Source organism: Rhodnius prolixus, unplaced genomic scaffold (genome assembly GCF_049639745.1).
Source record: "Rhodnius prolixus isolate KJV_2025 unplaced genomic scaffold, Rpr scaffold_2, whole genome shotgun sequence".
Taxonomy (NCBI): Eukaryota; Metazoa; Arthropoda; class Insecta; order Hemiptera; family Reduviidae; genus Rhodnius; species Rhodnius prolixus.
The window spans coordinates 29,274,800-29,300,611 of NW_027411592.1; the positions used below are offsets into that span (position 1 = coordinate 29,274,800).

The following is a 25,812-nucleotide window of genomic DNA, read 5'->3' on the forward strand; positions in this document are numbered from 1 at the left end:
AAATGAAGTTGGTTCCTCGCTTCTGGAAGCACCGAAAAAAAATTACAAATTAAATTTGGATTTCTAACAAAAAACTAAGGGAACACGTATTTTTTAGTTTTTTTCTAGCTATCTTAGTTTCCGAGAAAAAGTCGTTATCCATATAGCTTGGGACACCCTATACATAACAAATATATTACTTTGACACATTATAAGATAAGTTCGACAATTTCTTTTGAACCGAAAGCGTGATTTTGAACTGTTTTTCTGAAAGGACAAAGCGGTCAGTGGTCAGTATTCAACTATCTTTCTTCGTAGTACCATTTTTGAAATACCCTGCTAAAGCAGTAATAAATAATAAATTATGCAATAAAAATTTAATGCCAGATAAAACTGGTGATGCTAAATAATATTAGAATAATTAACAAAGGGAATTTTTGTGTATCAATTGATATTTTCGAAATCCCCAAATGTTACCTTCTGAAGATGTTATCTTTTCAAGGGATTGATAATTTTTACCTGTGATTAAGGTTACCTGTTCGTTTTTTAAAGTTGGGCAGAAACTAAAGGATGATTATTTATGAATGCAAGTCCTAATTTTTTAATAGGATGTTTTTTACACCTCGTCTTGCTGTTACTGTTTGCAAAAGGAACTTATTTGGAATTAACGCGTTAAGGTATCTCAAAGCTATTTTAATGAATATACAGAGATGTGATAGTAAGTACATATTTGTACCTTTATATTATGATAAAGTTTTCCATCACGAAATATCGGTGCTTAACACCGTAAAACGTAATCTTGAGATTAAATAAGAAGAAATTTATATTTAAACAAAGCTTTTACTGTTTGGTTGAACTTGATATTAAATAAAACTTAAAAAAAAGTTTGTTAGCGTTTATTTAGAAATTTTCAATTGTTCCGTATAGTGTAGTTATTTGTAATAAAAGTATGTACTGTTGAAGCTATTGAAATGTTGGAGTTGATGTGTTTGGAATCCTTAAAACCATTTGATTGGAGTTGCTAGTTGATTCTTCATAGTGGGTAACTACATTGGAAAATTTAGGGTGAGGGAATGAGGAAGGCTCCAGAAATTTATGGCAATATATTACGTTCCTGAATTGTCACCGTAACTTTTTTTTAACAAAAAAAATTATTAATATTATTTTATTTGTTTAATAAAAAAGAATTGGAGCAGAAGTAGACCTAAAAGTTGTATTTATTTTGTTTTCTTTTTAAAGATAAATGTTCTTTTTTTCTAAATTAGGAAATCCCACGGGCAATCTTCTAACAGATCGTCAGGACCATTTTCCCCCCTGCGAAAATATGTATTTTCTTCTTACGTTGAATATATTAAAAATTATGAAGTACAATTGGAGAAAACTTTTCCTTCTGCAATAAGAATTTATAGAGTATTTAAAATAGGTGTCCAGGTTTGTTATTCTTTTATTTAGTCAAATATATTTATCTTTACTTGTAAATTGTGAACATGGAATTATTATTTGCGGAGACCATTATTTTAATAGGACCTTTACAAGGATATTAAATTATTTCTTGGAATTATAAAAAAATTAAATGCAAATAAAAGGAATCTAGAATGTCTTACAAGGAAGGAATTGGAAATTTATTTTCAAATGCCAAAGGATATGTACCGCGTGGCACCAGTTTTACTTATTTCTGCCCTTCCATTTGCTAATTATATAATATTTCCTTTAGCGTAAGTAAAAATGTTTTGAATTAAAACTATGAATTAATTATTATAAGCTAAGTTCGTGTATTTAAAAATTTATAATGTTATGAATGATTTTGGATACAAATATACTTGATACTTTTACAGTTATTTGTTTCCTCGACAACTTCTTTCTTCTCACTTTTGGTCTTTGCAACAAAGAGTGCAGTTTGCAGTTTTGGATCAAAAATCTAGGCTTAGATATTACAAACCTGTCTTTCGATCGCTGCAGGCTAGACTCAAACAAGTAAAAGCGAATCTCTTATATTTTTCCTGGAGGCGATGTATAGCACTATTAGGAAGTGGTCTTCATCCAAGTTCCGCTAAAATACTTAGATGTCAACCCCTATTCGGTAAGGGACAAATATATCATATGAAGAACCTTACGACTCATCACATTGTAAGTAACATTAAATAAGTGTAAACGCATTTAATTTAATCTCAAAATATTCTGGTTTAAAATCATATAAATAGTCTTATTACTCAGTATAATCTCGCTGGATATTTAGCGCAATCAATCAATGTAAAATAATCCTAGATAAAAAAATAAACTCAAGGTAGATAACTCTTCTTCGGAAAAACTACGTAGTCTACTTTCTAGTCACAAATTCGCTGAATTGCTAAACATAGTGGCGAATACGTGAAGCTAAATGGAAGCCGCATTATATAAAATGATTATTCAACAATCCACGAATCTACTCAAGGTGGAAATGTCTTGAAGTGAAAGATTAAAACACTTCCTGACAGTCAAAATGTCTCCTTCTGAAAGTTATAAAATCAGTTGGATAGAAAAGGATGACGTATCTTAAAAAAGAATATCACAAAGTGGATGAATATCACAATGGCTGGCCGGGGCCAAAAATAACAATTCTCTTTAGCGTTCGACAGTATGAAACTTTTTTTTTTTAAGGACTGTAAATTAAGTTTTAAAGTGTAATTAGTTTTATAATAAAGTTACATGTTTGCATTTAGAAAACATAGTTCAACTCACACTTAAACAATTAAAACCTAACGGATACATTGACAGTCTAACTTTCAATAGATTTATCAACCATAACGGCACTGTTTTCTGAGCCTATGGCTTCCCAAAAATACATACTCGTATACCCAAGGTACCGGTAATCCACAATCGTTCAACCTCTTCTAATCTCTGCTTCTTTCTACTATTTGCCTTACTACCCTTCAGTTCAAACAATCTTTATGACGTCAAAAATTATTTTCAATCCATAACAAAAATTAAAAATCTCTCCATGCATTCTCAATTCATGTTTACTCTTAAACGTGACAATGTTAACCAACATACAAAGAATTTGAGTGGTTTCGCTATAAATGGACACTAATTGGTCCAAACGCTATACTTTCCATGGAGATTTTCTTCTTTCCTTTCAACACTATTGCAAATCCAAATATTTCTCCTTTATCAACAATTTTTCCTGTATACTGATGGATTGTACTACCTCATCACCTCCTGTCACTCTCACTTACCAACTCCATCTTATCATTATTTAAATATGTAGACTGTGTTTTACATATTATTCATTCAGACAACGTGCCTCAAACCAAGGCAATTTTAAGTATTACTATCCTCACTTACAGTTCTCTATAACAACTGAAAAAAATAATCAGAGTGCCTTCTTTGATAGACTTATCTTACGGAAGCCGAACCAAACATTCATGTAAACCGCAACTATAAATCTTCGTCCTTAGGCAATTTTCGTTTTTATTTAACTAACAAATTCAACACCAATAAAACCACTACAACAGCGACATCACCCTTTCATCCTCCTCTTACCATAACCAAAACTTAATAAAACGTAAATGACATACTCCCACAAATACGTTGATATCATAACGAAACTAAATCTGTCTACCGCGTTTCCTGCACTTCTGGTATGTAGGTAAAAAAAACACCTTAGAAAAAGACTTAGGCCACCGAACTCGACCAAAATCGAAAACCAAAAAACCGATAGTATTCCAGTTACAAAACACTCCCTCACCTTGACCATTCCTTCCACTCTTCCTGTTCCAACTACTTTGCAACGTTTTTTTTCTGAATTCGTCCACTCCCATCAACACTCTAACTCCATTAATTTCATAAATTGTGTATGCCTTGGATGTGAGTTGGACAAGAAATGGAGAGGCACTGCCCACATTATAGTATTAAAAGGACACTTAAAGAGGAAAAATATTGTTACGCATATTGGCATATTGCAAATTTTATCCATTTGATATTTGAACTTTTTTGGTTTATAATGATATAGAGTGGCGTAACTATTTAAATGGTGGAAAGAATAAAATCTACCTCCGAAATTATTTCGGATTTTACTTTCCAAACATAAATATCCTTTCTAAGTATATTGAAATTTCTAAGAATATAAGTGTTAGTACTGTAATTCAAAAATATATTTATTTTCATGAAATCAGAAGAAATCCCAAAAGAGTAAACTTTATTCAAACAGCACCTTGATTCTTAGATATTACAAACGTCCTTAATGTAGTAAACATTTTAAATATTAACTGTCTAATTCAAAAAAATCCCTTTTTATTATGTCTGCAGGGGAGCCTTCTTAGAATGCATAATATGCATCCCGGTTGGAGAAGAAGAAAGAGATTATTAGACAGAGCCAAATTGATACATTTAATGGACCTTGCAATAGTAAAGGAAGGAGGAGTTGAAAAATTAACCAATGATGAAATAAGAGCGGTTATTAGATAATTTTTTATATTTTATATTTCCCGTCTTCATCATGAGATTAAACTTTGTTTTTAGATTAGGATTTGTTTATACGTTAAGCGAGAAATCATTTCTACTAATATGCAATAGCTTGTATGTGTACTTATAAACTGGACTCATATCCGATTGGTTGATACAATTATTTTGGAACATTGCTTTAAAGCACTAATTTCTGCTACTTCCTCCGTTTTTTGTGTCTAAAAAATTTCCTCTTTGTTCATTTCACTCACTAGCTTGCTTTTTGGGATTGCCTTCCAGAGAAGTTCTTTTCTTTTATCTTGGTACCCAATTGTCAATACTTCAACACATTTACATTATTTTTTCTCTTATTTTTATTATATTATATTTTATTTTTTAATCCTGCAAAAAATGTTGCTGATCGATAATAGCAGGATTAGTGGGAAGGATCTCCAATTTCAGTAAATTATATTTTTCCCTAGTGCTTGGATTCTGTAATGGAGGTTTAACGTTTTTAATGATTATTTTTTCAATCATGTTAAATCTCGTTTTACTTTTCATTCATTCATTCATTTTTTCAACTTTCAACTTTTTACTTTTTCTTTTTGTATTAGTAACTCTCCGTTCTTAATCATACTCCTATTCTTAATAAACTTTAACTTAATGAACTTTTTTAATTAGCAATCATGCTCCCATTTTTTCTTCTATGAATGACATTCATATTTTTTGGGATGATAATTCATTATATTGTAAGAAGATGAACTATGAAATGAATTCTACAACTTCTCAGCATGCTTCGCAACATACCAAAGGGCAAACCCTTATACATTTTGGTGGCGCTTGGCTTTTCTATGGAAGCTGTCTCTTACTTTGAATGCGTGTGACGTTCTTTGCCTTTTGCCTCTAATCTCCACTGATACTTCTTACTAAGAGAATATTTCTTCAGACCTACGTGGAGACTATGTGTTGATTATCATTGGTTTTCGTATCATTTTTACCATTAGGTTTCTCAAAATTACTTTTTTTACATTTTCTAAACGATACGTGATCTCTACTTTGTTTTTTCTAAGGTAAAAGTCTCATTCGAATCTTTACGATTTCATTTGTTTTATAGGAAAGTCCCTCTTTCAAGTAGTCAACTTTGTCTCACATTTTGGGGTTTGATGTGGTAGTTTTGAGCATAACTTGTGGAAGATCTCCATTTCAAAACCAGAATGTAATTATTAATCGTAATTATTTGTTAGAAAAAGTCAATAGTGAAGTAAGTTTCCCCGCCTACATATAATTTAGCATTAATAGCACCTCATTTGTCGTACCTATAAAATTTTATTGTTTTTTAATTTAATTTGATTTTGCCAAAATCGATACCAACTTGAGAGTTTGTAAGCTTCCGAAAGCTACTCTGTAGATAAAACTACTCTGTAGTGTATCCGCTCGATATTTTAATTTTCCTTTTATTTTTATGGTAATAATATCAGTAAAATTCACATGTTTAAAAATGTAAAATTTTATCCGAACAGCTTATAAATCAATAAGACTTAGAAAGACATTTAGTTAAGTTTTAAATGCGCTAATAACAACTTTTGTAAATGAATCGGACCTTTAATTTTATTTCAGGAGCATACTTTTAAATGATAATACTCTTATGAAATTTTCTGGTTTTATCTTCTAACAATAATGAAGAAAGATCAATAAATCAAAGATTTACAATATATTTTTATATATTACAGGCATGTTTTATAAGAGGTTTAAATCCAACAAATATGAACACTGAAGAAACTGTAGTTTGGTTGAATGAGTGGGTCAACATATCATCCAACTTGAGAGAAGATCATTGGTCCTTTATTCTTCATTTACCTATTTTGATGGCTTATAATCACCCTTCGAATTGGGTGTTAATTCATTGAATAAATGTTTATAAATTTTTATGTGCTGTGATTTTTGGCAAAGTGCCGAATGTTTCCCTTATTTGTGGCTAAATATACTATTAAGATATATATGTATTTTTAATAAATTATTTTTTTTTTCGTATTTACTTCAGAAAACCTTGATTTCTTGTTTTTTATGTACTTTTTTTTAAAATGTGAATTCTTTCCAACGTCAATGCCTTTGTAATAACCTTCTGCCATGCCTATAATACTATCTTATAAACTTTTTTTTTTTTAAATAAAAGTATTTTATAACGGTAATAGTATTGTAATTATAACTCCCCAGCTCATCCATATTATTTGTATTAATTTCGGTCAAGCATACGTTTTTCTTTGCCCAGGTAAAATTTGTATTAAGAAAAAAATAATACATAAACTGTCGTCAAAATGTGGGACTCTTCATCGCGGGATAACCGCAGGGAAGAAGTAATAGTCACTCGCCTAAGGATCGGCCATACCCGGTTGACCCATGGTTACCTCATGTGTCAGGATAGCCCTTCCACATGCAGTTCATGTAATGAACCCTTGACTGTGCAACATGTACTTGTGTAATGTTCTGAGTATGATCAATGAAGACAACGTCAGTGTTCCGAACTCACTAGAAGAAGCCTTAGCAAATGACCCGAAGAGAATAGATAATGTAATAAAGTTTTTAAAGGAAATTAAATTATTTAATAATATATAGGAAAATAAATTAATATATAAAAATCATGTATATAAACAATTTTTAAAATTTATATATAACTGTTTATAATTGTATATAGGTATGGATGTAATTTATAGTGTGAATGAATTAACTTTAAGTGTATAGCTTTAAGAATGGGGTTCCGTAAGCGTAGTTGTGTTAGTGAAAGGTTGTGTATGAAGATGGCAAATGCACTGCCACAGGACAGTAAAGGGCATAATAACCACTAGGTTCATTGCCTTTAAAAAAAAAAAAAAAAGCATAAATTATAGCAAAGATTAAGAGGAAGGCAGCAGTGTAGTAGGCTAAAGTAGGCAGAGATTAAGGGTTGAAAACGAAAGTCTAGAGATCTTCAACAATATCTATTAGTATGACTTTTTTTGGGTAGGGATTCTTATCTTACGAGGATGTACTATTGCGACCCAAACAGAAGGTGAGTGATGTCACCGAACAAGTAAGAAAACCCACGCACTAGTTACAATATTTTCCCTACGGTCAAAAAAAAAAAAAAAGAAAAAATTATAATTTCCCTTGAAATTCTACGTTTTTATGTAGAATTGGAATATATAATTTCATTCATGTACAAAGAAATCTCTTAAGACAAACGTTTACTTTGTAAAATGAATGAATAGTAACATAATTACATGAGTATGAAAGTGTCATATTTCAGCTTTAATTTTGCATTATTCTTACGTATATTGTCAAGTTTAGTTAGTGTATAGAGAAATCTTGCAATATTTTTTTAAAATCGGACCATTTTTTTATGTTGATGTAATTTTTTTTAAATGTTTTTACATATTTTTAATTTTTTTCTAATCTGAGATTTCTGAGAAGTTTATTACTTATCTTACGTCATATGTTCACAAAGAAGCATTGTTTTGTTATGACAGTGCTGATGTTTTGACCGTAATGTCTGTGATATGTGCCAGTAAGTGGTGATCTGTCCAGTTAAAGGTTTCTATAACGCTAGCTTATTTTAGTTAAAGGTTTCTATAACGCTAGCTTATTTTACTGGAGTAAGTACAGAAATTTGGTTCTAAATAAATGATAATATACATTTGTGAATTATATTTCTTACTTACCGAGTAAATTCGGATTTTTCAGGGTTGTACTTTTGTACTCGTTCATTTTATAAATGATATTTATTTTTGTGTAGTTTCTTATTTGCCAAATACTAAGGTAAATTACTTAATTATTTACATTTGTTGTTTCAAACTACGTTTGGAGTTCCATATTTTTTAGCGTAACAATTCAGTTTTATTCGTTATCCCATGTAGTTTTGTGCATTGGAGGTTACTTATTTAAGTGAGGTCCAATTTAAAAAATCTTCTTTAATCCTTTTTGATTTAGACTTACGAGTAGGTCTAATTTGGAAAATGAGAAAATATTTGTGGATCATTTTAAAAGGTATCAAGTTTATTCTATTAGTGTTCATACTTATCTGAAGGGTTTTTTACTGTACGAATTTCTCGCTCTCATCTTTATGTTTTGAAGGTTTTATTTCTCATAAATGAAAAATTACGAGTTAGGTTTTTTGAATAAGAGTAATAAGAGTTGGAGTACAAATAAATTACCTTCTTTTTACTTTCTCTTACTCGTACTTTTTCCTTTGACTAAGCATTGTAGCATTTAAAAAAGAGATAAATTTTGGGTACGTACAGCATTACCTCTGAAAATTGAACAAAAAAAAAGTCAAAATTGTTACAAATACTGAAAAGGCTGGCAGTTCAAGTTTTATATTCCACTTGGATCCCTCGATCAAGGTTCAGAAGTTTAAGGGAATGATTTTTCCGAATTTCTCTTCTTCCATAGATTTTTTGCTAAGAAGATTTTTCTAAAACAATTTACATACACTCATTATGACAGCAAATTTGTGTATTTATCTAGATAATTCTTTTTTATGTACCGTACTTACAAAATGGATGGTATAGTGGGCACAAACTAAGATGTATTGTATTATCCTTGATCTTGGCTTGAAATTTAAGCTAAATTTTATAAGTAGAAATGGATAGTATGGTACGTTAGTTATCCGCTCTGCCTATGACTCCTATTTGATAGTCGTTCTCTGCCTGCTACAATAGGAATTGCTTTATTCAATTATGCTTCAATCAATTAGGCTAGGCTTATTTCACAGAAGTTGACTAAATGTTTATTTTGCGACCGACTCCTATGCGATCATCAAAATATATATATGTTAAAAATACAGGAATAAAATTTTACCTATTCGATTTTAAGAAAAGGTTTTACTTTTACTAAAATCAATCGACAAAACTTTGTTACATCATTAATGAACCACAAATGTTGAAACAATTGGCAGACTTTTAAGAAAAGTATGGCAGATTTTCGGTTGTAATTAGCGTATATAGATTAACATTTTGATGTTGACCTTTCAAACGTAATTATTAGCAATTGGAACTTCATTCGTTCTTCTTTTGAATTTCTCTATGTTTGATTTTTATTTTCAGATTAAGGAAGTATGATGTTTATTGTGCAGGTTAATATGTTGTTTTAATAAATTTAATTTTAATGTCTAATCTTAATATTGAAATAAGATAGTAGTTTAATATTGAGACGAAGTGGTAAGTTTTCATTTTTGTCACTTTATAGCTACATGTCTTTTTTGATCCGTGCAAAAAAAGTAATGCCCGAACTGTATTTTTATCTGAACTTATTCCTGTTTACAGTTCCTTACTCTTGCGTTTACCTAAGTTAAGCTTATGCTAATTTATGTTAACTTCGTCTACTCGCAGGCCCGCATGTGGTCCGCTGGATTCGGCACGTCCATCAGATATGTTTATTTCCTGTTTAGATTATATACTGCAATGTCAGTATTAGTACGAGCTCTGTTCTAAAAAATACCGAACTGTCGTCATCAAGCCTTTATGACAATTCTTCAAACTTTACACATGATTTTCTCCTTCAAAGTACTCACCATTGTTTGCTATGCACCGGTCCCATCATTTTATCCACTGTTCGCATGCTGCCTGGTACTCGTTTGGCGCGATCACTTTTGGCTCTGCCAGTAATTTCTCTTGAATTCTTTGACACTTTGAAAACGATGTCCTTTCAAGGTAGATTTTAGTTTTGGAAATAGGGAAAAGTCTGCTGGTGGCATATCTGGAGAGTACGAAGGGTGAGGAAGAACGCCTGTTCCTTTATTGGCCAACAATTGGCATAAAAGTAGAGGCGAGTGACTTGGCGCGTTGTAAAGGTGAAAAATCCAGTTATAGTTTTTCTATAGTTATTCGCAAATATTCTCGTTAACGCCTTAAAACTTCCACGTAGAACTCCTTGTTGACTGTCTGACCTTGTGCTACGAATTCTTGAAGAACTCCACGACAGTCAAAGAAAACAATCAAAATCGACTTCATGTTTGAGCGTCTCATGCGTGCTTTCTTCGGACGTGATGAATGTTGACCAACCCATTGTTACGATTTTACCTTCGTTTCAACGTCATATCTGTAAACCCAAGTTTTGTCACCTGTAATAGTAGTTTTCTTTGCTGTTAGACGATGAAACAATTCCTGGCTGATATTGGCAAGGCTGATTAATTTTTGCTAGCTTCTGAACAGTCGTAGCACCATTTTTGCTGAAACGCGATGCATTCCAAATGTCTCGTGTCAAAATTTCATGACACTATCCAATGCTGATCCCGGTTTCCTCTGTACAGTTAGACGCCGATTTCCACGAATCACAGATCGAACAGCTTCAATGTTTTCATTGTTTGTTGACGTCAAGGAACGATGATCTGCGATTTGAAACGCATAAACCACTCGTAACATTGTGTACGGCTCATACCTTTTGTGCCTACTGAAGCTATGTTCACGTTTCAGAAAAGATGTACTGTGATTTTAAAGCAAAATTTGCTTGCTCCATAAAGTCCTTCATTTTCACATTCGTAGAGCGCCGAGATTCGAAGAATGCTGCTGGTAAACATGGCGCGCGAATTCAAACTGTACACGGTTCGGACGCAATTTCAAAAGTTTTTTTTTTTTTTTAATAAACCTCGTATATAGTTAGATTGTTTTATAAGTTTAATTACACTGATGTCATATTAAAGGGTACAGCGACTATTAATACCAGGTTGTCGAGAGGAATAATTTTGTTGGCGGTTGGACTAATCTCTTGTTAAAATTTGTTAAGAGTAATTTTTGGTTTTATCGACCAAAATAAGAGGTAAGAGAAGTTAATTAAAACAATTTATTTGGTGTTATTTTCGACGATACGCCAAAAATCACTGTTTGAATAGGTGGAATTTGAAGGCATTTTATTTATTTTTAAGGAATGTCTGTTTTGTGTTTATTGTCCTCGTGTAGGGCCAAGGACCCACGATATTCCTGCAATTGGTCTCTTTCCGCATTGGTTACTTAGGCAATATGAACGATATGATCTGTCAAGAATTGGTTCTCAGCGGAAAGCGTTCATAGATCTCAGTGCAATGACCAGCAGATTATACGGATAGTGCCGGGTAGTTGAAGGCATGGAGCTCGAGAAAATTGTGGAGAGTCTTAACATCATACTGAGGGTGTATTTCGGCTCGTCGACCCTTAGGGATGTAGCTATATGGTGAGAGTAATCGTACATCCTGGACTGTAAGTATTTGGGATCCTGTCAGCAATAAGTACAAATATTTATTTAAGTCTAAATTTGGAAGCTGCAGATTTTTAGGCATATTTGAATGGGGGAACTAATATGGTAGGCGGAGGTATAGGATCTGGTGGATAGTTTCACGCTTTCCGCCGCAATGGAATTGCTAGGATGTCTAAGAGTGGTTTGCTTCAACTCAAAGGGAGTAGGCAATTTTGTTGGCCGTAAATTGACATACGTCTTCAAGTTTAGTAACTACTTGAAAAGTTAGACAGAAATTAAGTTTTGAATAATATATCAATGTATTAAGAAAATGATCTGAAAGACTGGTTTAAGGCGCAACACAAGACAAGAGTGGGATCTTAAGAAGAAGACAGTGAACCTAACACATCGGACTTATTTGAGCCAGTATTGTATATGATTGCAATCCAAAGTCGGTTGCTGCTAGTTTCACAACCAAAGCTCTGCTTGAATAACAGGAAGTCTTCCATTCGATTTCGAAGTTGTAAAATAGGTTTTAAATTATTTAAGAAAAATGGAGGAGCAGTGAATAGGAGGGATTTATAGCTGCACCAATGCTTTAATCCGATGTGATAAAATTAAGTTATGCCTCTGCAGTAAAGCGTAGACTGCAAGATCATTAGCGTTTTTGAACCATAGTTAAAATTAAAAATGTAATCGCATTAAATGGAATTAATTAACACTGTTTTAATTTGTATTTTAATTTTTTTCTAGGTTCCACTAAAGAGTAAATTTTATATTCAAGATATGAGCACTGATAGTTTCTTAAAAATTGCTGGAAGTAATGAAGTTGCAGTTCCTGCATTCGTAGATCTTGCACACGCAAAAAGAGAAAATACATATTGCAGTACCACCATTCACGTAAATCCTTTATGTGCTCCCAATAAAATACTGGTGAATAAAGAAAAGTTAAGTAAAGGTACGAGAAATAATGTTCCTTTACAAGCGATTTCTGAGAGAATATATTACAATCCTAAATTTCTCACCAAAACTGCGGATATTTGCGTCAAACCATGCAATGAAACCAGCAAATTCCATGTTGGACCCATGAAATTTGAATCAAATATCCATATAAATAGAAACTATTTACCAACACAAAATGATGCAAATGCAGCCGCATCATATTTTAGAGAACAGAGTCGTGGTATTCACGTAAATCCTAAATTTCTTAATAATCAAAATCAGTTTAATCAATCAGAAAAGTTTAGTGACAATAAATTGTCAACTAACCCTGCGTCAATCGTGCCAGTCGACATACCCTCCATAAAACATATTTCTCCAGTTAAAAGAAAGGAATTAAAAAACATCGTTACCCTTCAAAATAAAAGCTGTGGAGATAGATCAGTAATAAAATCAAAATATAAATTTGTTAAAAATTCTTCTATTCAATCAAAAATTGAGAATAATTCTTCGTCCCTATGTTACAAAACCAAATATTCTTTAAAGAGGCTTAGTATTCGAAAAGATACTGGTAAGGTATGTAACAAGATTGATGAAATGTCAAAAATATTTAATTCAAAAAGCAAATTAGGAAGATTATCTTCTGAGTTTAAAAAGTTAAGCAGGACAAAGTTGGTAAGGAAATCAATGTTGCAATCTATAATATTAGCAAGACGATGTTCAAGAAATAATTTATATAAAAGATCATTATCTGATTTATCTTTCTATAAGAAAATTCCATTGAGAAAAAAGACAAGAAACATTATATATTTTCCAAAACTGAATCCTGAGATGACTAAACAAAGAACAAACAACAGTATTAATAACAATAATACTTCATTCAAAAAATTGGGAAAAATGAAAATTATAAGAAAGTCTTTGTTGAAAGCTCAAATTGAATCAAGAAATCAAGTTAGGAAACATTATTTGGTTGAGTACAGAACCTCGCAAAATCGAAAGAATTACAATATCAGTATTAGTAGTAGGAAATATATTGCAAAACAGCGAGATCTCTTGAGGTGGAGGAAGAAGAAGCAATTGTATAATCTTGTATTGACCAAGTAAGAAAATTACTATTTAATAAATCTGTAATATTTTTCTAATATTAAGAATTGAATTGAGTGCTCACAAGTGAATTAGATATGATAAAAAAACAACGAAATATTTATATATTTTGCATATATAAATATGTATATATATTTTATATATAATATATACTATATAATCTGTTCTAAAAACAAAATTACTGTTTGTAATGCACAGTTACATTTACATGAAAAATTATAACCTATTTTTTCTCCTAATGTGTAATTTTTAGTAAAATTCAATTTAATATTCGCTTTAGAATTTACTAATTTTTTTTTTAAATGAACTATTTAAAGTTATTAATGTTATACCTGATAATCACTGATTATTTTTTTTTTAAGTTTTAAAATAAATTTTATTTCCTCTAAAATATTTTTATTTTTCAACACTTAGTTTTGGTGCAGTCAATATAATTCACAGTTTCAGTTTGAGGCAATATAATTCACATTTAGATAACCAAAAAAGAATCTCCCAAAAAAATTAATTTCAAATTTTGTGAAAGTGCAATAAGACCACTATTAAAGAAATATGTGAAATCTGAAAGATATTTTTTAATTTTTTAGTAGAAGTAACGGTATAAGCTAAAATAAAATTGTAACATTAGAAAATAAAATAAAAACAAAATTATTTGTAGACTCATAAAAGTGGTAATAATATAAATCTACAATTATAGCAGTAATAGATAATTATAATAAATAATATATAATGATATTGAAGAAATATTAAAATAAATCTGAAATTTCTTCATTAAACATATGAACAAAAAATTAGGATGGTCTCCTAAAATAACAAAATCATTTTTAAGTCTAATATGAAATTTGTTAAGTTCTGATTCAGATGAAAATCTCAGCCTTGTTTTTATTTTAATCGTTAGCATCTCAATAATTCAAGGCTCATGAAATTATGTTTTTATTTTTGGTATCTTTAGAGTTGGTAAACAAAAATTCCAATATTTTTACTCTATTGTTAATTGCAATGTAATAAAAATAGTTTTTCATATATTTTAATAATGAAAGATGTAAAAAAAAAATCTCTCTTTTTCAGAAGTAAAAAAAACAGCCAAACACCTTCTTTAAAGAGTTTTAAAAAAAATAACCATCCGTGTCCATTTTATAATCGGTTTGGACGTTGCAAAGGTAAAGAAAAAGGTACATGCTCTAAACTACACGATGTCAAATATATTTCGATTTGTAGAAAGTGAGTATAGGTTTAATTATTTTTTAGAAGTTACATTTCCTAAAATTTTAATTAAGTATTCTCTTTTATAGGTTGCTTCAGGGCGAATGTAACACAAAAGACTGCTTATTATCTCATGACATACGCCCAGGAAAAATGCCTACTTGCCATCACTATCTTGCTGGATTATGTACTCGTCCAAATTGCCCTTTTCTTCACATTAAAGTTAATCCTAAAGCTCCAATATGCATGTCATTTTTACAAGGATTTTGTCCAGACGTTTTTAATGTAAGTATTTTAGAATAAATCAGGCTTGACTCTCAAAGTCTAGCCAAATATTCTTCAAAGTTAGTTTATTTACAAAATGTTGTTGGTATTAATAATATTTGATTTAATAATTATTAATTTAATCAGAATGGGTTATTAAATGAGTGTGAAGATGACAAACTTCTTCAGTGAATTCAAAGAAATATTGATTTTTTTTAATCGCATAAAATAATTACAAATATCTCATGTTTGATCACTATTTTCTGCCGCTTTCGGAATAAGTGTTATTTAATTCGTTAAACCATTAAATTGCAAATATGTAACTGTAGCATACGAAGTACTTTAAGGTCATAAATATGATGGGTGATATCGGAAGTAAAAGAAGAAATCGGTATACCTTGATTATTTGCGATGCGGATTTCCTGACCACTTTTTGTTCATCTCAGGTCTATTATAAATCACTACTGTCTTAAAGTTTGCTTTCCTTTGGTTTTCTGGGCGTAATGAAGAAATCCTAAGGAAAACTTTTTCAGAAGAAAGGAGAAACGTTTAAAGTCCTGTATTTTAAAAGTGACAGAATAATGAAATAAAATTTAATTAACAACACCAGTGCACCTAAAAGTAACTTTTTCATTTCAAAAAGTTCATTTTTGTTTAAAAAATTATAATATAGTTGTTATAGTCGATTTTGGAATTTTGGATACTGATTATTTATTCCTGATGTTGCATTATTTATTTATTTTTTTTTCATTGCTTTTATATAGCATTAATAGTGTAAATCTGATTTCAGTGTTTGAAGAGACATGAATTTATTTGTCCAATTTATGCTGAAAAGGGGTCTTGTCCTAGAGGTAAGTCTTGCACATATCCGCATAGATCTCCGGTTGTGCGTTCTAAATTATTAAAGGATGATCAAAAGCCGTTAATTCACCGAAAAGATATTTTAGTAAATCCTACTTGTGAATCTAAATTTAAACAAGGGGTAAGTAGTACAACCAAAACCTCGTTAGAATGTGATAGTAAAAATGTAGAAACATCTCCAGAAAAAGTCAAAAATATTAAAAAATGTAAAAAAAAATTCGTAAAAGAACCGTTTACAAGGTACTTTGCCGTACCAAGTACTAAAGAAGAGGTGCGCGATGATGAATCAAAATCAAAAGAGCCAAATGAATTGTCTAATAATGTCGTAAACGATTTAAGATAGCATGATACTTTCTGTAAATCATAAAATCAAGAAAATATAAATATGGTAATAAATGTATATATTTTTTTAAAAAGAAAATTTAACTATATTAATTGTATATACTTTTGTATACATTTTTATTTTTAGTAAAATAAAAGTTATTTACATACATGTTCGTATTTTGTTGCAATTACCTAATTAATTTTGGACGAAACAGTGTCAGTCTCTTATAGGAAGGAAAAAGAGAATCATGAAAAGTTGTTTTGCACTGTATTACTCTTTTTTCTTCAAATTTCGTGAATGTCTAGTAGATAGTGAATTTCATTTTAAAACAAAAACGATTTCATAAACTGTAAAGTTTTAAAAATATTAGTAAGTATATTTAACAAAGCAGTTGTATAAAAAAAACATTTGACCCTAATAAGTCTCCATTAAAAGTATAATAAATAATTATATCACAAGAAATTTGAAAGTTCTAATAATAAATTACTAAAAATAACTTGATACATTAAACAACTTAGGTAATTAGATCACCAGTTTGAGGAAAACTATCGACTTATTTACATATATTACAAAAATTATATGCAAAATGTACAAGTACATTAAATAGAAAAATCTAGTTTATAATTTAAAATTCTTAAAAATCTAACCTTAACCTTAGCTAAAAAGCTGACAATTTAAACTATTTTACATCAGTAACATAGATAAACTCTCTTTTAATACTATAATAAGCCTGAGTGAAACAATTTGAGCAAGAAAAATTAATTTGTTTGAGACTTTCTATTCTGTCTTCTTCTTTTAGCTTTGTTCGTAGACAGAAGTTCACAAGCTTGTTGAATTTCATAAAATTTTTCTTGAGCTTCCTTCTTTAGTTCTGGATCTTTCACTTTATCTGGATGCCATTTAACTGCAAGTTGACGGCATTTGGAATTTATAATAGTTTGATTAGCACCAGAATCAATTCCAAGAACCTGCGGATATAAAAAATTTACTATGTTGAATACAAAGTAAAGATATAATTACTTAAGATACATTAATTTATTCCAGAGAGATACGTGTAATGGCTTTCTCTATATTAATAAAATACATTTTTCAACAATAACAAGAGGGTAGTAAACAGGTACAAGGATCCATCCAGTCCAATCTAACCAACTGTCCTTTTAAGAAAAACTAAGAAAAAAACTCATTAAGAAATAATAAGTGAAAATAATATGCTTGTTAATTATTCCAACCCAGTTCTGGTCAACCCGAATGATTCTTGTGGTTGAATGTACATTAGTATTTCGCGGGCCGCATAATTACACTAATGGAGAGGGCTTCAAAATAAGAGCTTGACTTTAAAAAAAATATTCGAATTAATTCAAATATCTACGATAATAAAGATGGTTGTTACTCTTACATTTTCTTTTATCTCAGAATTTTAAAACATGTTTTACTACACCAGATAATTGCACTAGAAGAAAGGAACCTACATGTGAGAACGTTCACTAAACAAATCGATTAACTCCACTTTTTGAAATATTTTAAATTTAAGGGTCAAAGCTCTTGTTTCGGTCATAGCTTCTTATATTTATAATAAATTTCCTAAATAATTAAGATTAACACAGTTAAATGACAAAAAGTTTTTGGCCAATAAATAATAAATAATTTATTTCAGAACCATTTTGATTAACTCCTTTCTGTAATGTAAACAAAACAGTTGCAATAATTCAATTCAAATTCAGTAGTAGGCGCGGGATGATAACGGTAATTTTATTGGAATTTATATTATAACGGATTTTAAAAAACAATGTACATTATTTCATCGTATTTCTCCAATTATTGTTTTAATGGGAGTTAATCGAGTTTTTCAATGAATGAACGGTTCATATAACGGCTACCCCACCTCATGTCAGAACTGTCTTCAAACAAATTTTCTTATAAACTTTTTTCAAATCGAAAGTTGATTGGCATGCGAGCAATACACCTAGTTAAGAAAGAATGTTAGTAGCCACTTCCAAGAATAGCTCCAAAAACATTGCTTTACTGTCTTTTAAAAATAAAGTGAACTCTAGAAATATTATTTAGCCCAAGCAAGGTCAACACCTAATGGAAATAACCCTTTTTAATTAACTAGTAAAAGATCTACTTTCTCCTTTAAAATTAAGCATAAAAATACTTCTCGGTCCAAATTTGAAATCTAGTTTAAGCCAGTTGAAAAATCAGAATGTAAAATTAATACATTTCTAAATCCTTTTAAACATAACTCGGTGAATAATTTGGATTACCTTTTTTTTCAAATACCTTCTTAATCAGAATAGCTAAACCAGAAACTTTTAAGATTTCCGGAGATCCACGAATATCATGAGGATTTTGAGATTAAGGATCAAATTTCCAGAATAATGAACAGAATACAGAATAATGAACGATAGATAAACAACTTTGCCATATAAAAATCAGCCTTCACTTCAGCAACACTCGTGATAAGTTCGTTGTTTAATCGATTTTTTAAAATTCTCCAGAAGAATCTACCAAAGATGCTGGTAAAAGTTACTCTTTTACAAGTACTGCAAAAAGGGGTAACTGACCCACTATCTACTTTGCTGGAACTTCTGAACCTATTATTCATAAACTCAGTAGCTAAGTCTTTAACATCAGATAGAGGAAACTAAGGGACAGTATTCTACCTTTTTTAAGGCAATATTTATTAAAACTGTCCGGTAGGACAGTTGTATAAGGGTTGATCATCAAAAACGGCATGAAAAAGCGTAACGTTGAAAAACACCCAACTTTGACAATTTTTTTCTCTTTTTCTATAAAATATAAAATTCCCAAATTTTCTTTAAATTATAGGGCAAACCCTCCTTTATAACTGTAATTTTTTTACAACAACCCAGATCTAATAGGTTTCGAGAAAAAAGTTGCCAAAAATGAGCAAAAACGGCTTTTTCAAAAAATGTTCTTGTTCTTTGTTCCTGTTGTTCTTGTTGTTGTTGTTACCTTTTTTGTAAACAACGTAGCGCCTAAACCGATTTTCATGAATGAGGTGTCATTCGATTCGGAATTTTATGTAGATGTGCCTTTTGGGGGTCTCGACGCTGTACATCGAATGGGAGAGGAGTTAGCCCCCTTTATGTGAGGCCCCCTCCAAAATTATTATTACTAATTACTCTGTAAATCTTTGCCCGATTTTGATAAAATTTGGTAGGATGATAGGGTTAGGGCTCCCCTACGTAACATTAAAGCGACGATCTGCTCTTACACTTGTTAAGGGGAAGTATAGCAATCGTTGCAAATTATCGACACGTGAACCGATTTGCATGAATGAAGGGTCATTCGAATCGAAATTTTGTACAGATTTGCATTTTAAAAGTCTCGACGCCGTGCCTCATAAGGAGGGGAGTTTGCCCCACCCAAGTAAGGCCCTTTCTAAAACTATTATTACCAATATTTCTATAACGCTTAGTCCGATTTTGATAAAATTCAGCTCGAATAAGTGGTTAAAGCTCCTCTACGTTGCTGATGCTCTTGCACCTACTAAGAGGAAGTACTGCAATCATTTAAATTATCAATGAGTGAACCGATTTAAATCAATGAATTGTCGTTCGATTAAAAGATCTTTGCCTCTTTGCCTTTTAGGAAGAAGTACTGCAATCGTAGTTTATTTTTCTTACTCCTCTTAAAAGGAAGTACTGAAATCGCAGTTTAATTTTGCTATTTACGTACAAATACCTTCCTATGTTATTCAAAACGCTTTTTCAAAAAAATTGTTATTGAGGATGGTTTGGGGGAACGCAACTATAATCATTCTTTACAAAGATCTCTCCATTGGTAGTTACGGTTCCGACTTAACACCTTATCAGATTATAATGATAGAAATGTTTATTCCAAATTTTAAAAAAATCTGTAAAGAAGATATGTAACTTTGTAAAATAAAAAGGAAAATCTATCCAAAAGGTACAAAAATCTCTTTAACAAAAACTTACAGTTTAAAATGTTAAGTATAAGGGTTGATTAAACGCCAAAAGGTACACAAATCAGCGAGTACCCAACATTTCATTAATACTTCATTAATAGTTAAGTAATTCTACTGCATTAATTTTCATTAATAAGTTATTTTTTAGAATTTATTAGATGTCACAGACCCTTATGCTGGCCACTTCATTTATAATATTTTTTTGTTATAATTATGATAAATTACATAAATATGTACATGCATGTTAAAATAGAAAAAGACAAAGTTAGAGTAGGCTACTGTCTTGAATTCGTCTTACCGAAATATTCGTGAGCACAAATAACACACAGTTAATAACAAGTAGATTATTCAACAACAATTATTCATTTCTCAATTGTAATTTAATTTAGTCCCCCTAATTTTACTTATAGTAAAATACTGGAATAATTAGCTGCCCTAAAAATATGCATATCTTATTTACTTTATATTACATATATACAACATTGTGGGATGAATACCTAGATTGAGAATGTAATTGAAGAAAACTATATTATTTGCGATAAAGCCAGATAATTATTACCTATTATTACAAACGTTTGACTACTACATAAAATAACAATTACTTTAATCGAAGAATGAACTTAAACCGACGATTTTTATTTAAAAATAAAAATAATTAAATGAAATAAACAAAATCATTGGTGTAAGTTTTTTATAAAAAAAAGTTTTGAATTTTTTAGCCTCATAATTTTTTTTAAATTTTTTATAACGTTTTTCTTTTTAACCTGTAATTAATAGTTTGATTATTATAGATAACTAGATATTACAGTCAATCTACGGTGCTACTTGAACATATATTTTGTAGACGAAAATGGCCAGCATAAGGGTCTGACATCTAATAAATTCTAAAAAATAACTTATTAATGAAAATTAATGCAGTAGAATTACTTAACTATTAATGAAGTATTAATGAAATGTTGGGTACTCGCTGATTTGTGTACCTTTTGGCGTTTAATCAACCCTTATACTTAACATTTTAAACTGTATACAGATATAAGCTTTCAACAGCTTGTATGTCTCGTTTCCGATGAAAGTAAAAGCTGTCGGACGGATTATTGTCTTGGGCAATGTTTGTTAGCACTAAGTAATTTAATAATAATGTAGGTAGTGTAACCGTTATTTATAGCTATTGTGCGAATAGTGTTCGAGTCCTCGCTTACAGATGTTCGGTGCAAAAGGTATAATTTTAATCTGTTTGTCGGGTGTGACTGAGAGCGGCCAGTTTATATTGACTAGGATGGAGCGAACTGTTAGGTAAAACAGTGAAATATAAATCATAATAGAAACATAAGAGAAGTCGAAATCTCTAAAACAAATTGATTAATCTACATCTGATAATCATGAAGTCGGATAAAATAAATATTTTCCAGCATTCCGTACCTAACAAAATTTTAAATAAAAGTGTAAACATACGTTATAAGCATTTTGCTCTCCATGAGGATCCAGTAGTTCTATAGCCATTTTCCATACTTCGTTCCAACCATGTTTCTGAGCAAATTCCCATGTATCAGATATACTCTGGCCCAATTCCCTCCACCAAGGTGATGTAAAAAAATGATGTAAAACCTCATGAATGGGAATCTCTTCACCATCAGCATCAGTTATAGTGCCATTGAAATAAAGATTACAACCCCATAACGTTAGATAAATCCAGCCACAAATCATTAGAATTGTAGTCCTCCTAAAATAATGATTGCTAATTATTATTTCATTAACTATAACAATTATTATATTAATATAAGTGAACAAAAAGGTAATAAGGAAAATAAACACATAATTTACCTTAACATATTTTTTTTAGCCTTTATTTTACGTCTCCATTGCTTTGATTTATATTCAAATGCATAAGCTGTTGCTAAAACCATTAAAGTAAAACTAATATCTCCTTGATAATATTTGTACAGAGGATATGTACAATAGGCCGCCAATGCAGGCCACGTAAACGACCCTTCTTCGTGGCCTATATTACCGACTGACCAAACACCTGTGTACAGAATTTTCAAATAATCTTACAAATTCGCATGCAATTGTTTAACCTATTTAAGTGCTAAAGACAATGAATTCAGTTGTTATTCTGAATAGAACACTCATTTATTCCTTAAAAACAAATGCAACTAATTGAGAAAATTACTATTCAAAAAACTATTCCAATATTGTGAATTTAATACCGCAATAAATGACTTTTTCGTGGCATAAATGATTTCTTTTCCTTTCGCTTTCTAGCTGCGCGCCCATACGGCTTCTCTTAAGTATTTAAAATCTTACTTTCTATCTTGAGTTCACTAAAAGGTAGGTAGCAAAATCCTTGTTAATGTTCTGACAATTATCATAAATTTGTTTAGATTTTAATCAAAATGTGGTTTATTTATTATATAATCCTCATTACTTAGGAAGCAGTTAAGGTAAGATAGCGAATTAGAACCCTAGTTAAAGGCTTACTGGAAATACCAGAAAAAAGGCGACAAGAACAATGATGTGCTAATTAAATGTCGTCCAATGAATAGTTGATGTTTCTTTTCCCGATATCTACGCGACAATTAATTTGTATGTGCCATTGTTCTTGAACCCGAACAGTTCAAATGGTTGGGATAAATAAGTTATTCGCTTCCCCTTCGCCGGCCCTTCCAAATAATCTATAAGAATTATTTAACATAACAAAGCAGGCCTCTGAAATTATTATCGATGTCTTGACAAGCCAGGTTGACAAAGATGAGTCCTCGAGGAAAGGGGAACTGGAAAACTCATAATAATCCGTTATTATGAAGCACTAAGATTAGACGATAACAATCCACGTAAAACAGACCATACTTTTAAGCTCTAACATACTAATTCAAGGACCTTAACTGTGACATGTACAGATGGGAATTGATCACATAACTTGCACAAGTTGGAATTGTGTATAAAAATCGCATTAGCCCATATAGCAGAATTCCTTAAAAATTACAAGTTAAACATAGATTTCTTAAATACATTTTGAAACATTTTATACGTTCTTAATCTCCGTTGGTTAGCCCAAAGTGATTTTTTTATGTAAATAAAGTTAGTATAATGTAGAGACCAGACAAAATAATTTGTTAAATGTTAACACCTTAAAAACAAGGATTAAGAAATATCTCTTTCCTCTATAAATTATTAAGTATTAATTACTAACTCTTTAATAAATTAAACTTGACGGGCCCAGATATTTTCAGAAATCACTGATAATTCATGTGCAAAAATTGACGTAATAATTATAGTTATTTCGTACCTGTAAACAGGATGATACAAAGAAACATGTTTGGAATTATTATTAATAAATTTTGGATGTTTGAAAGTATGTTTAAAATTTATGTAATTTGTTTATGCTCATATCGTTATTAGGCTTCAGCTTGTCTTGTTAAATAAAATAAAAACAAAGTAATAATGATATTTTCTCAAAAAATAGTTCTTTCCAAACAAAATAAAAGGAGGCAAATTATTAGTAGAAATTCCATAATTTATAGTTGTACTATAATGAAGGTTTAAATAATTTCTTTTTGTCATTCAACTTAACACAAATTTTAAGCTTATAAAACTACTTTTGGAAATCCCTCTCATTTAGAAGCCGTGATATTATTAAAAAAGGAATACTCACCTAGTGCACAACCTAAAGGTACTAATGCATAAAGGAATTGTACGTTGTATCCTGCAAAGCCATCGCGCGGAATTGCTGAATGGATTACTGAACCCCATAAATATCCAACAAATACCATTCCACAAAATCGCCATACAGAAAACGGAGGCTGAAATTTTAAGATAGTAATTAACACTTTTTTAACTTAAATACCTCTCATGATAAGATCTGTACGGGAAATCCGAAGGCGCTAACCTTTGGCTTCCTAAAAGAACTATTGTGGATTTTTCAATGTTAGAATGAATTAACTACATACACCTGTCTTAAAAGGGTGTCTGAATATTACGATGCAAATGTGTATGTGAGGCAGAAGAGTTAGATTTTGCCTAAGGGTTCGATAAAGCCAAATATTTGGGCGCACCACGCATTGCAGGCAAGATCGCCAAGATGGTAGTAGCTTCCATTAATTTTCATTCACATAATAAACAAATTAATAAACGTTTCTTTTTTTCTACGCTCCGAATAATTAATAAAGCAACCTGCTGAAAACATATTTCACATTTTAAGTTCATGGAAAATGAGGTCTACAGAGACAAGACATTATTTAAATGGAATATTTACTTATACAAATAAAAAGCAGAATTTTTTTTTTGCTTCTCAAGATCATTTACTAGAAGTTAACGATGATTTCTAGCTACAAATGAATTCGAAGTACTTTTTAAATATATGTTAAGAACGTATAAACTGCAATGACATGTTTCTTCCTTCACATGGAAAGTAATGACACTACGAACTCTCTTTCAAGTGACTGCACGCTTAATTAACACAGACATATAAACTCTTAAATAAAGTAATGAATTTTATTTAATTTTATGAAATATTATATTAAATAATATTTTTTTAAACGAGAGCTTACATCCTAACGTCTGTCAGATGTGGACGGAGGAAGATTGCAAACGAACTTTGTCTTATTACATTACATAAAATCCCTCGTCAAGACCGAAACGCAATAATAAATATCTTAGCTGTACTAGGTTCTAGCTTCTAAACATTCAATTCGTATCAAACATTAAAAATACTTACAATCTTATAAAATCTCATAGTTTGTGACAATTTCTTATTATAATCGGCATCATTATTAGCAGCTCTTATATATTCAGGGATAAAGAAAAAATCCCTAAACCATCCTCCAAAGTATCCTCCAAGAGTACACCACCAGAGAAATCCTTGGATATCACGGCCGAGATAAAAATGATGAAGACCGAAAAATCCGCCAAAAAGCCATAATAAATAAGTCAAACTCATACTTTTTTTGGACATTTCTGTTATCTATTGTATTTATAATTCTACGATAAACTAAAGTAGGTTACTATTACTACTTGTAAATGTGGACGAACATAATAAGGACACGTCTTCTTTACAATAACGGCACTTTCAAAAGTTTCGCTATACCTTTACCACAGAGACATAAAGCTGGAATATAGGTTCAACCAAGGCTGGTAACATAATGTTGCTGAAGTTCCCCATGAAAAAGTAATTTACTCTGAATAAATACAAAATTTTAAACCCGTCTTATTTAATAGTTAGTTTGACTAGGAGACTCTAGAGCAGTATCAGTCTAATCTAAAATCCAGTAATATCTTACATGTGAAGAAGAAAATTTCTCCCTTGGTGATTTGACTTCCTCTTGTGAGGAGTCGTTCATAAACCATGAAATTTTGTTACCCACCCCCATGTAGACATTCAACTTTTAAAGAAATTTGCGCATTAAATATGAAGTTTTCAAAATTTACATATTTTGTATGTAATGTTTTTATTCAAATTTTAATAATCGTTTTGGTAAATTATAATTAAATATAATATCATATAATTTTTTAGTAATTAAATTATTCCATACAGGCGCAAGGTACAAGCTGCAATTCAATGCGTAGAGGCATTATTTACTTACTTCATTAC

At 30.6% G+C, this 25,812-nt stretch overlaps 3 protein-coding genes across 7 annotated transcripts; 2 read left to right on the plus strand and 1 right to left on the minus strand.

Annotated features, from left to right (window-relative positions):
* Positions 1 to 453: 453 nt before the first annotated feature.
* LOC141449440 (LETM1 domain-containing protein 1) lies at positions 454 to 6,587 on the plus strand. Of its 2 annotated transcripts, XR_012455513.1 has the most exons (7): positions 454 to 656; positions 1,245 to 1,410; positions 1,504 to 1,694; positions 1,815 to 2,106; positions 4,264 to 4,410; positions 5,513 to 5,614; positions 6,129 to 6,328. XR_012455513.1 is itself a non-coding variant. In XM_074118882.1 (6 exons), the coding sequence occupies exons 1-6, from the start codon at positions 589 to 591 to the stop codon at positions 6,303 to 6,305; spliced, it is 1,041 nt and encodes a 346-aa protein (XP_073974983.1). In that variant the 5' UTR covers positions 455 to 588; the 3' UTR covers positions 6,306 to 6,587. The 2 variants fall into 2 exon arrangements, 1 of the variants encoding a protein (XP_073974983.1); XM_074118882.1 differs by lacking the exon at positions 5,513 to 5,614 and having other exon boundaries at positions 455 to 656; positions 6,129 to 6,587.
* A 1,283-nt stretch (positions 6,588 to 7,870) lies between these two features.
* ZC3H3 (Zinc finger CCCH domain-containing protein 3) lies at positions 7,871 to 16,441 on the plus strand. Of its 4 annotated transcripts, XM_074118883.1 has the most exons (7): positions 7,871 to 8,027; positions 8,116 to 8,190; positions 9,477 to 9,505; positions 12,334 to 13,619; positions 14,689 to 14,841; positions 14,913 to 15,108; positions 15,878 to 16,441. In XM_074118883.1, exons 3-7 carry the CDS (start codon positions 9,488 to 9,490, stop codon positions 16,289 to 16,291), a joined length of 2,067 nt encoding a protein of 688 aa, XP_073974984.1. In that variant the 5' UTR covers positions 7,871 to 8,027; positions 8,116 to 8,190; positions 9,477 to 9,487; the 3' UTR covers positions 16,292 to 16,441. The 4 variants fall into 4 exon arrangements, with proteins under 4 accessions (XP_073974984.1, XP_073974988.1, XP_073974987.1 ...); XM_074118887.1 differs by lacking the exon at positions 9,477 to 9,505; XM_074118884.1 differs by lacking the exon at positions 8,116 to 8,190 and having other exon boundaries at positions 7,887 to 8,027.
* On the minus strand, positions 16,384 to 25,354 carry wus (TM2 and DnaJ domain-containing protein wurst). The gene is made up of 5 exons (XM_074118895.1): positions 24,940 to 25,354; positions 23,878 to 24,025; positions 22,047 to 22,248; positions 21,678 to 21,945; positions 16,384 to 17,241 (listed from the first exon to the last, which is right to left on the minus strand). The coding sequence occupies exons 1-5, from the start codon at positions 25,174 to 25,176 to the stop codon at positions 17,032 to 17,034; spliced, it is 1,065 nt and encodes a 354-aa protein (XP_073974996.1). The 5' UTR covers positions 25,177 to 25,354; the 3' UTR covers positions 16,384 to 17,031.
* Positions 25,355 to 25,812: the final 458 nt, after the last annotated feature.